The 14,097-nt window shown below is 30.3% G+C and overlaps 1 protein-coding gene across 1 annotated transcript in view; it reads left to right on the forward strand.

The window, feature by feature from the left end:
- Positions 1–2,895: 2,895 nt before the first annotated feature.
- The window catches only part of LOC132760379 (mucin-5AC-like), a 28,308-nt gene continuing 17,106 nt past the window's right edge, over positions 2,896–14,097 (forward strand). The window contains exons 1-4 of the mRNA XM_060752366.1: positions 2,896–3,421; positions 4,378–4,562; positions 5,104–5,258; positions 7,315–7,463. Of these exons, the coding sequence (XP_060608349.1) occupies positions 3,406–3,421; positions 4,378–4,562; positions 5,104–5,258; positions 7,315–7,463 (505 nt within the window). The 5' untranslated portion in view covers positions 2,896–3,405. The remainder of the gene's footprint in view (positions 3,422–4,377; positions 4,563–5,103; positions 5,259–7,314; positions 7,464–14,097) is intronic.

Raw genomic sequence — 14,097 nt, forward strand, 5'->3', positions numbered from 1 at the left:
ATGGATTTAGTCAGCTTCGAATATGGAAAAATGTATTTAAAGTTGAAGGGACTTCAATATTGAAAAAAAAGAAAAGTTCAAGAAACAAAACAAAAAAACCTTAATAACATCATCAAGCTAGAAACAATATAGAAGACGACTGCCAATACTTTATGGATGCACAGACTGGTCTTGCTCTATACAGATTGAAAAGGTTATCGCTTTGGTTCCAGAACGTTTAGCATTTAAGGTTTTCACAATCCGCCTACTGATTATCAAAACAATATATACACATTTTTGAAAACTTAAACAATTTTTGATGTTTTAATGTTATGCAACTCATAATCTACAATTAAGTTTTATGCTTCCAAGCCTGTCAAATACATTTTTATCTATGAAGATGGAAAATACACTGAATACTATGCTATAACTAAATTTCCGATGTTCAGAAGGAATAACACAGTTATGAACAACAACAGAGTCAATTTAATTAATCATTCATATCGGTATCCTGTTAAAATACAACAAGGCATAAAATGGTTATTTATTTGTTTTATATGCATGTTAGATCGGATTTCTATGTTTGCATATTTCACGATGACAACAGAGCAATGACATGCCTTTGTTGGAGTTATATTACAAAGTGAGTGTTCCTTATTGTTGCTTGAACTAAATCAGCAACGAAAAATCTAACAATCGATTTCTAACTTCATTTTAATTAGTTCCGATTGTACGGTACAAGTCATTAATTTTTTTATTATTTGGCATGACATTCAAAATGTTATATACTGTGTATCAATGTGTATCAATTGTATCAGTTGGGATTATAAAAGAAGAGTTATGACTCATTTCTTTAAATAGCTTAAAATATGTTTTTGTATGTAGTTAAACAGGAAAACACTATTGATTTAAATTTCCCATTGTCTTGAATTTTGCTGCTGTAAGCACATTCAAAACCTAAAGTTGAAATCCGTAAACTTTCAAAGCAACTTAAATGATAAGGCGATTCTACCCCAAAGGGATGAATAAGAAAAGTTCTAAATTTCAGATCATATGCGTATGTATTTCAGAACTGAGCACTTTCTTTGTTAAGGTGGCCACACATGTTATGTTGAAGTAAAGTAATGGGCACCTCACTTACAAAATGAATGACCGTTACCGTTACTTTAGTGTCAGTCTCATTTAGAATAGGCATATTTTCACAATATTTCATAATTATTTGAAAAAAAATGTTGTCGATTTGTAGTTATCAAACAACGTATTTCTAGCCAGTCAATATTTTGATGTTCAGCACCATAATTGCTTTATAAATAAATCCACAGAAATGACAAATTACATACAAGATAGGATATATTGCATCCTATGCCAACAACATCCATACGCTGTTTGGTTTTTATTGTGATAACATAAATCATATTCATTGCCTTTTTAAAGAAATTTTTTTTTATTAATGTTATAATTGGCATACATGAAAGCAATGTTAAACGTTATCTATTGGTATTTAATAAGAAATAACACGTTCTGACGTATTTAATGTAAAAATGTGAAAATGTTGCATGTTCCGAAAATAAAGATCAACGAGCAAAGGACGCAGCCCCCGAAACACCCAAGCTACCACAGTAGGGCACACAGAAGGCTCAAAACCAAATCCGGGATGAGACTATTCAAATGAACTAGTGGTAAATGCAAGCTACCATCCACACGCCCCCCCTTGTGCCGGCTTAAAGAACCTATAACTCAAATTTTTATATCATAAATATGATGCTCAAATGAAGATTTATCAATATTGTCAGTTTCAAAAAGCATTATTTGTAAAGATAGTACCGAATTTACATATTATGTAAATAATGGGAGATAATTAGAATTTATTTTCGATAAAGTCTAATTAGAAAAATGGGCGAAAATAAATTAAATGATTTTTAAAAGAGAATCAGAGGTTATGAAACTTGCATATCACAAACGTCCACCTACCCCAAATTGAAAAAGCGTGATTAAATGGAATTCAATTAGGAATGCTAAAACTACCCAATAAGAAAAAGTTAAAACCGAACGAACTAAAGCATATAAAGAATCGAAAAAACAACATCTCTTATTGTATGTACAGGGCAACTTTTCACGGGTTCCACATTGAAAACAGCGCGGATGCGACCTGATGGTCAAAAGACTGAAAGCAAGTTTTAATTGTCTCGATATTTTCCCCCCATTAAATAAAGACATGCATATTAATTGATGCAAGGATAACTTGAAACTCTCCCAAATTTACGCTATTTTAAGCTCTATTTATTTATATTATAGCAATATTCGTACATGTACCTAACGGCTTTATATTTTTCAATTTGCTACACCAGAAGTAATGCGATCAATCCCGCAGTACCAAAAATATAACAATAATAGAACCTATTAAGCAAGTAAAAAGGTAACTTTTTTAGCTTTGATATTTGGATTAAAAAAGTTGTTATTATAAGCTCTTGATATGATAAAAAGTACCAGTACAGCTTCGTATTTTGAGCAGCAACAACTTATATCCGATAAAAGTTGCACACCGACTGCTTGATGATTAATTAAAAGAAATCCAATGTGATTGAGTATTTTGTATAGGCATATACGCATGCTCATTTTACTGCAGATCAGAGAAAAGACGAAGAATTTATGGCCTACATCAAGTTCATGGGAATAAAGACACAGCAGGAATTAATGAAATGAGAATTACTGCGCCTATGTTATTGTATCTCTATGGATTTATCACGATGTCTATTATTCGCCACGCTCACATGGCCATGTAAAAACATACAACTTTTCTTGTTGCTATTTTTCATTTTTACTTCATTTCAAGCAGCGACCAATCAACCTTTTATTAATTCACCACATTTAATTATTTTTACCGCGTAAATTATTGGCGTTCCATGGTGCTGATTGCGAGGTATTGATAGGCAATGAATATATAATACCAGACTCCCTGGATGCTAAAACGAGAAAATGGATAGAAATTGCCCAACAGGATAATGAATTTTGGTCGATAAGTGAAATAATAAACAAAACAATTTGATGTGAGGCTTCATTTTTGAAATATTACACTTGAATGATGACTGGTATTAATATTACCTTATTAAAGTAGGATATCTTTAATGTTTGCATTGTTTTGAATGCGTGATTGCCAAAGGAAGCGGGTATACTCCACTGCTCTCATGTGATATGATATAATTATCTCCTGTGTTTTTAAATATGCATGTGGTAAAGTGGTTATTTAAACACTTTTAATGAAATTTTGATATGATAATAATGTGTTTAAACTACATATTTGACAAACAGGAATGAGAGAAAAAACGGCTTATTCAAACTAATGATGCAAGAACGCAAGTATGAGAAATGTGAAACGGTGTGAACAGATGAAATAGTGGACGAAAATTCTAATATAAAAGATCAGACATGGCCGTTACTGTTGGTAAGTTTGTATAAATAAATATTTTTTTCAGTTAAAGACCACGTTTTCTTCATTTTATTTCTAATTTGCATTTAACATTTATTGTTTACTTTGAATAGAATTCTATGATAGTTAAAATACGGACTTTAAGTACAATGTCAGTTAAAGTCCATGGTTCAACATGGATTTAATATGAATTGTTTTAATATAAATATTAAAATATATATTGTAAAAATTGTCTTCACATTTCAAACATGAAACATGTCCTAAAATTGTTTAAAGAAAAATAACACCATTTTTGTGTCATTTAGTTTTGTGTTAAAGTATTTGTTACCTGTTTCAATATATAAACGATTGGACTGAATAACTAATAGGATGCTATACGAAGGTGACAAAACGAAAGATAATCAAGTTTTTTCATCCTCTCATTGTGCTGAAAATTGTAACAATGTGCTTCTCTGTCATTTGTTTTACTTTTAACAATATATAATACCCATGCAATTTGTTAAAATGAATAGCACTATGTTAAACCGCCATTGAAGTTGCTTGTTCGAGCCCTCTGCACGGCACACTCCAAATGCGAGTTGTTCACTGCCTTTATTGTGCTATCAGCTCGTGTTAGAGCTGATAGACGATTGTTATGTACATGTATTTCCATTAGTTAATTATTAAGTTCTGACCAACTGGCTCTAAACACATTGAAAAAAATCACAAAAAATGAAAAGATTAAAAATATCAATTCAATATGAATTGTATTTTAGGCCAACAACCCATCCACATATATGTACATATGCCATATACAATAATATATAAATAGTGTGTATGAAAAGTAAAAAAACGAAGAGCAAAAGAAAATAAAATGATTATTGGGTAAACAACATCAAATCGACCCATATCCTCATTTTAGCTGCTTCAATCGTTTGATTTTTTTTACAAGCATGTATTACTAAATCCTAAGATTGTCAATCTCATTTCAGTTTTTTCTACATTAATGGTACTAATAGCAAAACAGAATCAAGACTTTAATACACTATGGAGCATGACGGGCGGAGTAAACGATGTTCTTGGTAATAAACACACAAAACACATACAGGGAGTCATTCATGATGGGAACTTCAAAAGCGCAATAGTAGATAATTGGGAGTTACAAGAATTTGATTCTGTGAGTTACATGCATATTTTGATCCTATTATTATTGATGCATGAGGCCAATGCAAAATTGGCTCAACTAGACTTAATAAGACATACTTTCTTGTGTGTTGACATAACAGATTATGTTGTTTATTAGATTTTTAGATTGATCGTTAATACTGAAATGTATGTACCAATGAGATCATGTCAAGTAAAACATGAACATGAAATTAGAATGTTAAAAATTATTGACAGGCTTAACGTTAAATGTTTTCAATAAAAAAACCAACTAAACTGTTACATCTATATAGCCAGTTTATTTATATGATAGAAAATGACAGACCTACATCTCTAGTCGTTAATGAAATGATATCTATGAAAGAATAACTTAAATAATAATGTAAGAAATGTTTGTATCGAGATTAAATACATTTATTTATTGTCATACATAGCAGATTAAAATTCTTAGATTTTCTTTAAAAAATAATTACCAACTTGCTAATATAAATCATTTTGATTAAGTCACATATTTTTTTCGTTTAACAACAGCATTTATTCTCAAATATTTGAAGGTTTCTGTATATGGGATGAACATTTTCGGAGATGCACTTTGGGAAACTGAGTTTAATATTACAAACAAATTGCCACCATTGTCCTCATGGCTCGTATCTGGTCAGATTATAAACTGCACATCAGCGATTGGTTGTACTCAAAGTGTTATTTTCAAGTAAGTGATTTTGCACGACAATCATTATAATTATTGTTATAATTTCGTTAATTTCGAATGATCTCAATATTCTCTTGATAAATGTCATGTGTGTCTGTAAAATTTGTGTCTTGGTGTCCTTTTTGTTGTATTGTACTTGCAACAAGATGGACTTTGATCTCAGTTTTACCTTTCTATGACTTGTATTTTGTATTTGTTATATTAATTACATGTATTGACTATATATACAAATAATCAATGTTTGTTGATTACCAATACAAATGACCTATTGATAGAAACAGAAGTTAGTAAATTAGCTTTTTGCGAACAATAAACGTTCTATCAAGCTCATGATAGGTAAAAGAACTGTATCTCATTCGGATGTTGCTAGTTAATTTTAAATCAGGAAGCGTGGTGTGGTGTAAGTAATTATGTTTCATTCTGCTAAAGATATGAATGACAACTTGTTAAATATTGATCTGCTGACTATTTATAGTTTACGGAAATTTCCCACATTTTTGATGTCTTTTTTACTCCCGGTATAGCATAATTCTCTTAAAATGAAGTAACGCCTAAAACCGATTGCCGATGTCAAATTGCATTTTATATTTACAAATAAATATGAAATAATAATAAAAAACAGGCTCTTTCGGCATAATGTAAAATGTTTCACATAAATATATTGTAAATGTATTGCAAGCATGCCATGTAATAGCAAACTTATTAACATTCTGGACAAGGTGGTGCACCATGTCTTATGATTGCGTGAAACAATGCTGTATGATTTCTTGCGACAGATAAATGAGAATGACTACCAACACGTTTCCTTGCATCGAGGGACGTATAATGATTAAATGATCAAAGTTATTGACAAGGTGTTGCATTGTTCACGTCTTGCGCTTTTAGCCATAGTGTATGTCTTCTTTCGAGCTACTATCGCGATTCTATTGCAATTATTTAGAAACCGTATCGTAATTTTTCTTAAAGAAATGTATCATTGTTTCCGAACAGACAAATGCTATGAACGACCAGACTTATATTTATAGCATGTTTATATTTTGTTCTGATATTCAGGGTATCATTCATCATTAAATCTCTTATATTAAAAATTGTATTAGATTGTCGTCATTAAAAATTTCTTAATTTCAATAACGATGTTTGTTTGCCCATGATAACAATTGAAGTTATCAAAACACGAATATTCCCAAATAGCACTCACGTACTCGAGATTTGATACAGATTCTCTTTAATTACCATGATAAACATACAAAAAAGCTCACAAATAAGTTACAGTTGATATATTATGAATGTACATTATAACATTTCGTCCATTATCAAACGAATGTCAATGAGCCTGCTTCGCAAGAAAAAAAAATCCCAGCTCAGCCCGTGAGTTTTCGTAGTTTTGTTGTTTTATAAAAAGATCTTTATATAAAATATTGAAGTCTTTCAGAAAAATATCAATTTTATCTCTTGTTATTTTATAAAAGTGCCGTTTTTTGAATCCGGGTATTATCAATATACTATTATAATTCATAGTAATGAATAAAACTCTCATCCTAGTCCAATCTATTTGAGATAATTCATGATTTATTAAATAGGTTTTGCAGCAAAATAATAATGAAAACAAATCAAAAATATATTACATATTAATTTATTATATTTCTTTTCTAAAGATTCATATTGCATGAAGCCAAGGTAATCATTCTGAAATAATGAAAAAGTGATAGAATTTTAGATGGTGTATTTTTTGTGATGTTAATTCAAGTCAAAGTCAAAAATTTTTATTGGCAAAAACAAATACATGTTAATACTAGTAGTGCTTGCATTAATTTTTGTTCATGTGAAATACAGTTTTCGTGATACTATTGCGAAAAATATTCTTTTACAATTATTCTTTTATAAATTCCTTCAGCTGAATATTTGGCAGAATGGATTAAAGGCTGAGAACAAAACTATCGCTATTTTCATTGTAAAAGTGTATTGTATTATAACAATGCTGCACGGTACGAAACATTTCAAAGATTTTTACTTCATCTTTTCTTTCAAAATATTTATGTTTTCGTTATTTTTTCAGCACAGAGAACTACGAGTTACGCTTGTCACCATCAACCGGAAAGTCCTGGTTTGCTTTATCAACAAACAATTTGTCATATGGACCATTGCCGCTTATTTTTGTTCCAAGATCACCGCACATTCCATTTGATGAGCCTATATTTTTAGACGGTAAGAAAACGTAGTTTATTTATGCATATATTCATTCTGATTTATTAGGATAATGATGCCTAGTTTATATCAAAATCTGCGACAGTTTCATATGTTTTGGATCTTGTTGTTGGCAACATGTCATACGGAATGTGAACCTCATCGTCACAACTAGATATACCGCAAATTTAATGCCAAATAAGTTTTAAATCATCATTGTAAATGATTCTCTTCCATCACTGTGCATAGTTAATTTTAGTTGCTATACATTCGTTTGTGTTTTAATTAAAATTTTGCGTGTTCCTTGTAAATAGCATACCGAAGTAGCCAAGTACTATGTGAATAAGAAATAAAATGAAAATGTTTTCTGTAGCTAACAATATAAAAAGAGATGGTAATTGTTTTTTCAAAAAGAAATTCGTGAGAAAAAGAAACAATCTGTTACAATCGCTTTGTACCTTATCCCACTTATTTAATGAACTGTAAGAAGTTGACATTTAACTAGAAATAAATCGGTACCACTGACTTCTTCTAGCATACTTAGTATTGAATATATTTGAGACTTTAAAATGTTCCAATTGAATTATGTCTTTTCACTTCCGACAATTTCACGATCCGATACTTCTATTGCTCTTTGTAAAACAAAGATGACTTGAATTTCAAGTGATCTTAAAAGCTATTCCATCAATTTTAACTTGGAAGAAGATGAAAATAATCTCAGGTCACATTATATTCCATTTAAAGTTCCTCGTGCATTATTGCAAAATGAATATTTACTCTTTCTTTTGTTGTTGACGTTTATTTCATGTTACCATTGATTTATGAAGATAGTTAGATTAAAATGACAATAGTCTGGAAAAAAAGCAAAAACAACAACACCTTTCCAAAAGACAACAACAAAAACAACAACAAAAACAACAACAACAAAACACACAAACTAGCTTGTTATATTAAACTTGTACTTTCTCAAAGAACTACTTTTATTTCTTAACTTTAAAAGAACTCCACTGAGGTCCAATTGCTTAAAATAATAAAATTTGAAATTCTTTCATAAATCCACTAGTGTACTATAGATTTTTATGCGATATTTTGGCCGATTATGTGAAAAGCGTCGCAACGCTTCATTTTGAGTCAATTTGAATAATTATCCAATTATACAGAAATCTTGAAAAAATCTGTTATCATGGCAAAACACTTCAGTTCATCCTCTAAAAGTAAGAACTTATTGTGATTTGCTTATTTTTCCATTGTGACTTTTATTTTGTGTACTATCTATGTACATCTACAATGATAATGTTTTTATTGTACATGTCTTGAATAAACTGTTTGTTTTGTTCTTTAAGTCTGTCAAGTAGTTCATAACATGATATACTTGTAAAATTTAGTTATTATAAATGACCACTTCCGGCCAAACACAGAATGTCAAACATTATAGGTGTTCAATAATCATTTAAATTAAGCGGTATAAATTACTTTAAATTTTTTATTTTAGTATGCTTTTAAAGTGTATAACTGATTTATCCCTGAAAATTAAATTTGATTATTTCATATTGAAAGTGATCAAAATATAATTTTAGACTTTTCAATGAAGAGGCTACTTTAATGAAAAGTTTCCCCATGTGGTGCTTCACTTTGTGTTCGCTTACAATTTTGACAATATCAAGCCTGTTAAGAGCAAAACAAAGCTGAAATTGATTAATAACTTATAAAAAACAGCCTTCCAAATAATTCAACGTTTTGTCGTTCTGGACTTTCTTCAGTGATTCTGTTTCTCTCTATTCCAAATTCCTCATCACTTCTTGTAATATTTATCAAATCCAAATCCAATCCCTTTTTTTCCAACATATTTCACTCTTTCCTCGTGTCAAACACACAACTTTAAAAATGGCGGAAAATCTGTTGCTTCGGATAGCATAGATAGATAGATGTACTTCCGCCCAAATTCACGGATAAAAACTCGGCATCTTCTAGCATTGTTTGTTTTATTTATTTAAGCAAAAATTTGTTTTATATGAAAAATATCATCGCCATCTAACGTTGAATTTTGAAATCTTTTAGCTCTAGTCTACGTGTATATAAAATTCGTCTGAAATTGAGACTTCCAGTGAGGGAAACAGACTAACATTTAATATTAACAATTGAATATTAAAGAAATAGTTTAAAAATATTCTATTTATAAACATTTCATTTACATGATAATTGACAAGTAATAAATTGCACGGATTGAGTAGGAAGTTTGAAAAGCTTTTATAGACACTTTCTCCGTAAGCAAATAGTACCTAATATAAAATTGTATCTTATTGAAATTTGATCAATACCTTTTTGGCTTATATTTGATTTTGCTTTTTTGATTATGTGTGAATCAATGATAATTTTTAAAAAATAAGGATTGGTACAGAAAAAAAATCTCACTGTAAATTTAAAGATTTTGAGTAGTGATAGACGCTGTGATACGTGCGTTTTGTAAATTAAACATGCAACCATTTGACATGCAGAAATAAGGACACAATTATTTTGTCACTGCCTAAAGAAATATTCTAAACAATAAGATCTGATAAACAAGAATTTAAATCAATGATACGGTCAATTTTCACAAATTTGATTCAACCTTTTAATAAATAATGTTTTTTTGTGTTATTTATCAAAATATCTGGTAAAGAAAACATAATTGCTCTGTTCAAGAAGGGATTAAATTATCTAATAATGTCATGTAACGCACAAATTTCAATGCACAAATCATATCATCACGTCTAAGATATCACCGTTTTTTTCATTAATATCATTATTCCATACTATAAAGTTTTTCCTAGAAATAATCAACAATTTCATGCAACCTACATTCTTGTTTTTCAATGCAAAATTGGATATTAATCTTATATTTATCCGTAAGTCTTGGACGGAAGGTTTCTTTGTTCCTGTGCCTTGAAAGAGTTCTAGTGATGTAGATAACTAAACAGACATTACTTTAACTAGATTCTAGTATTTTTATTTTCAATAATGTTAGAGACTTGCCTACATAAAAAGGCGGAGCTTAATATTTTGTAAAAATTATGTTCTATAGACTGTATTTTTGCTCTGAATTCAATCATAATTATAAAAATTGAAATTAAAAATTTAACAATTTGATTTTATCCAACGCATTTATGATCGATATCATCACCGATAGTTTTGTTTTTACTATTCTATAAAACTTAACACAAATTATTCGATCAAAAGAGCTTATGTGACGACAATAAGTAGTTGACTGTATTGTTTGTATAAGTATTGCGTTTAATTTACTTCTATGTCATGTCTGTATCTTAACTCTTGATAGTCATTTTTCTTTCCTGTGATTCTTTCATTCATTTTCCCTTTTTAAATAATGACTTCTTATGCGTTTGTTGAAAATGTTTGGGTATGCTGAGATTCTTTTCTAGACTTGTCAAAAAATTAAGGAATCATGATGATTCATTTGAAGCGCATGAGAACTCTCTGTACTGAAAACAATATCTGGTACTTTTGACTTTTGGCCACATTAAACTGCTTTCACTTTTTTTTATAAGTTACCATTTCTAGCAATCATAAAATCTAATGTTTTATTTTCATTTTGCAAGCTCGCCAGTGCATTATCTGAATGGGAGAGTACCCAAAGATACTCAATATTAATTATGCCATTTAGAGAGAGTATGTATATGTCGGAATATCTTAAATTATGCGTCGTAATAATAAGAGCGTCCTGTCAAATGAAACATTAGATATAGATCAATATGGACAATAATACATATTTATGGAATCTGTTCTTTTAAATTCCAATGATTTCGAACCTTAGTCAATAAATATCCCTCTTATCGGACAATTTATTTACGTGTGAGGAACTAATGATTTAGTTGGCCTTCTTTTAAACAGCTAGATCAAGGTTATATCATGTGATAGTTATAATCTGATTTTTGTGTCGCCTCTACTAAGAAGTGGCGACATATATGGATCGTTTCTCCGTCGTCTGTCTGTCCGTCTGTCACAAAACTTGTCCGGACCGCTCCACATAAACTTCTGTTGCAATTTCATTCAAGCTATACAGGAATGGCCAGTACCATGATTTTCAGCTAAGTTATTGCCCTTGAATAAAAAATGTTTTGCCCTATTAATGATTTTTGGTTCTCCTGCTAGGCTGCTACACAGTAACTGCAATATGCAATTGGCTATCATGAGGCGACACATGTCATCACTGATGGCCCTTGTTGTACATAGCGTGTCATTGTTTATACACAGAAGGCTTTTTGTGACATAAATGGATTGACATTGTTATGTAAAAAGTCCCAAAGTGACAAGTAAACGCAAAACATAATCACGCAAATGCTATTTAAACAGCTTCAAGTGCTGAGGTCAAAAAAGTCAAGTGAAGTACTTAAAATGGAAAAAATTGGAAAATGGATTATAAAATATACGGAGAATGAAGTTGAATATTGATTTTTGTCCGATTTTTTTGTCCTGTTTGAGTAAAAAGAGATGCAACGTTTTTCATTTTTGGTCATTTTGCACAATATAAATATTTTCTGGAAAAACAAGATAAGATAATGATCTGAAAATTTGCACAAAAGTCAAGACATCAAAATGTTTTCAAATCTCGGAAAGATATTTCCAGTCCTGTCATGTTAAAACCTTCAGTGGTGTCCCTAAAATAACATTATTACGTTTAAGCGCTTTAAAAGCAGCCTTGGTAAAAAGTGTTTGCACATTAAAGTTTACAGCACTCGCTTACAGGCTTTGCTTCTGTTATCGTTATGATCTATACTACACAGTCTTTTAACACAAGTCTCTTGACACTTTATCTAGTGTGTTTGACAAGATAATGTTAATATTCTCTCTGGTGTAATATAATACAGCGTGCAGTCAGTAGAAAGTGCCAAGTTTTTTCCTTTGAATAAGATATACCTGTAGTTGATGAGCGAATCATAAAGTTTAAATCTAAGATAGCACCAGTTATGTCACTATCATACAATCCGTACAACAACGTGATCTCTCGCAGATTAATCCTTCATCTAATATTCCCACACAAATTACTAGCAATTTGCTTAATGCGTTTTTAATAGTTTAAAGCAATGTTAACTCGTATTACTATGAAACTGGTGCATTAGTTTTTGTGCAGAACTTTGTGCAGATCATATACTTTATTAAGTACATGTACATGTATATCAATTAACGCCATGTCGAGTGATTTTTTTCTCACTGACAAGATATAGTCATAGTCGTTAGGTCTATTAGCACACTAAATTTAATTAACGATTTTCAGATTATACAGATATAAAATGTTTTCCAACGCTTTATAAACTACCCTTTGACCTACTGATTATTATGCATCCCGAAAGAGGAACATCGTGGCTACTTAATTTGTCCGTCCTTCCATGCTTCAGTATTTATGACTGGAAAAGAACTTTTTCCAAAGATTTTGATAAAAACTTCAGACATAGATAGAACCATCTTTGAACCTTATGCATACCTTAATCATAATGCCTGGAGAATAATTCATAACTATAAATGTTGGATCAATGAAACTTCAAAGATGTATAAAAATTGTTGAGAGGAAGTGCTGTGTCAAAGAATCATAACTCGGTATCACTTAGGTTTTTTATTGTCTGCCTTAACGGTTATCATTGATGCTTTTTCAAAGAATAGCTTACACATTAATGAAAGAATTTGATTAACCCTTCTCACAGTGAACGAGACAAAACGGAAAATGAATGTTAATGCTATGATCAATAACAAATGATGCTGCCCCGGCTTAGATTTATGATTATCTGTCTTTATAATACTCAGTAATTGTTCTACACATAATTTTGTTTAATTAGCTTATCAGGGTCTTTCAAATAGTAATTGATTAATTGAGGACCCTTCTCATTATTCACGCATGTGTCACCTGGTAGGACTCTATCCTGACTTGAAAGGTTAATTATTTTTGATACCAGCTGGTGATTGGCAACTTTTTATTTTACAAGCTTTGCTCGTTTGGTTTAGAATAAATTTCACTATGATTTCATATTTACGTACTTTTTCAGAATTTAAATGTATAAATATTTTACATTTTTAGAACAAGGCACTTGAAAGATAGTTTACTTGAAAATGATCATCTGAAGTTACGTCATACTTAATTACGTAATATTCAGAAAATAAAAAACATCAGATAATTGAAACTATTGTCTGTAATCTTCATTTTGTAAAATCAAAGCACTTCCGGTATGTTATTGATTGTTTTGTTCTCAATATTAAACAAAACACTAAAAGTCTGTCAGAACTTAAATAAATGACTGTACTAGCGAATAGCAACTACTGTGTATATCCTTCATTCTATGGAACACTTATTATTGAATGACTGGTAGTTATTCCTTTGATGTGACAAGATCAATTAAATATTCAAACATTAACAAAGAAAGTAAATACGTCTCTGAGAGTTTGAAAAGTTGGACATTTTAAACATATTAAACTTTATAATGATCTTCAGCTGATAGAAGAAAAAACACAAAAGAGAATTATTCATATTGAAATGCATTTATTTTAGAAATATTGGATTTCATAGACACTAAATTAATTTGAAAAATACATACATTCAAAAATATCCGTATGGTTGCACATTGCATTAGCACATTAGTATGCGAAAAACTCTTGAATAATTTAGCTCTCT

The sequence above is a fragment of the Ruditapes philippinarum genome, unplaced genomic scaffold (genome assembly GCF_026571515.1).
Source record: "Ruditapes philippinarum isolate M1 unplaced genomic scaffold, ASM2657151v2 ctg32_1_1_1_1, whole genome shotgun sequence".
Taxonomy (NCBI): Eukaryota; Metazoa; Mollusca; class Bivalvia; order Venerida; family Veneridae; genus Ruditapes; species Ruditapes philippinarum.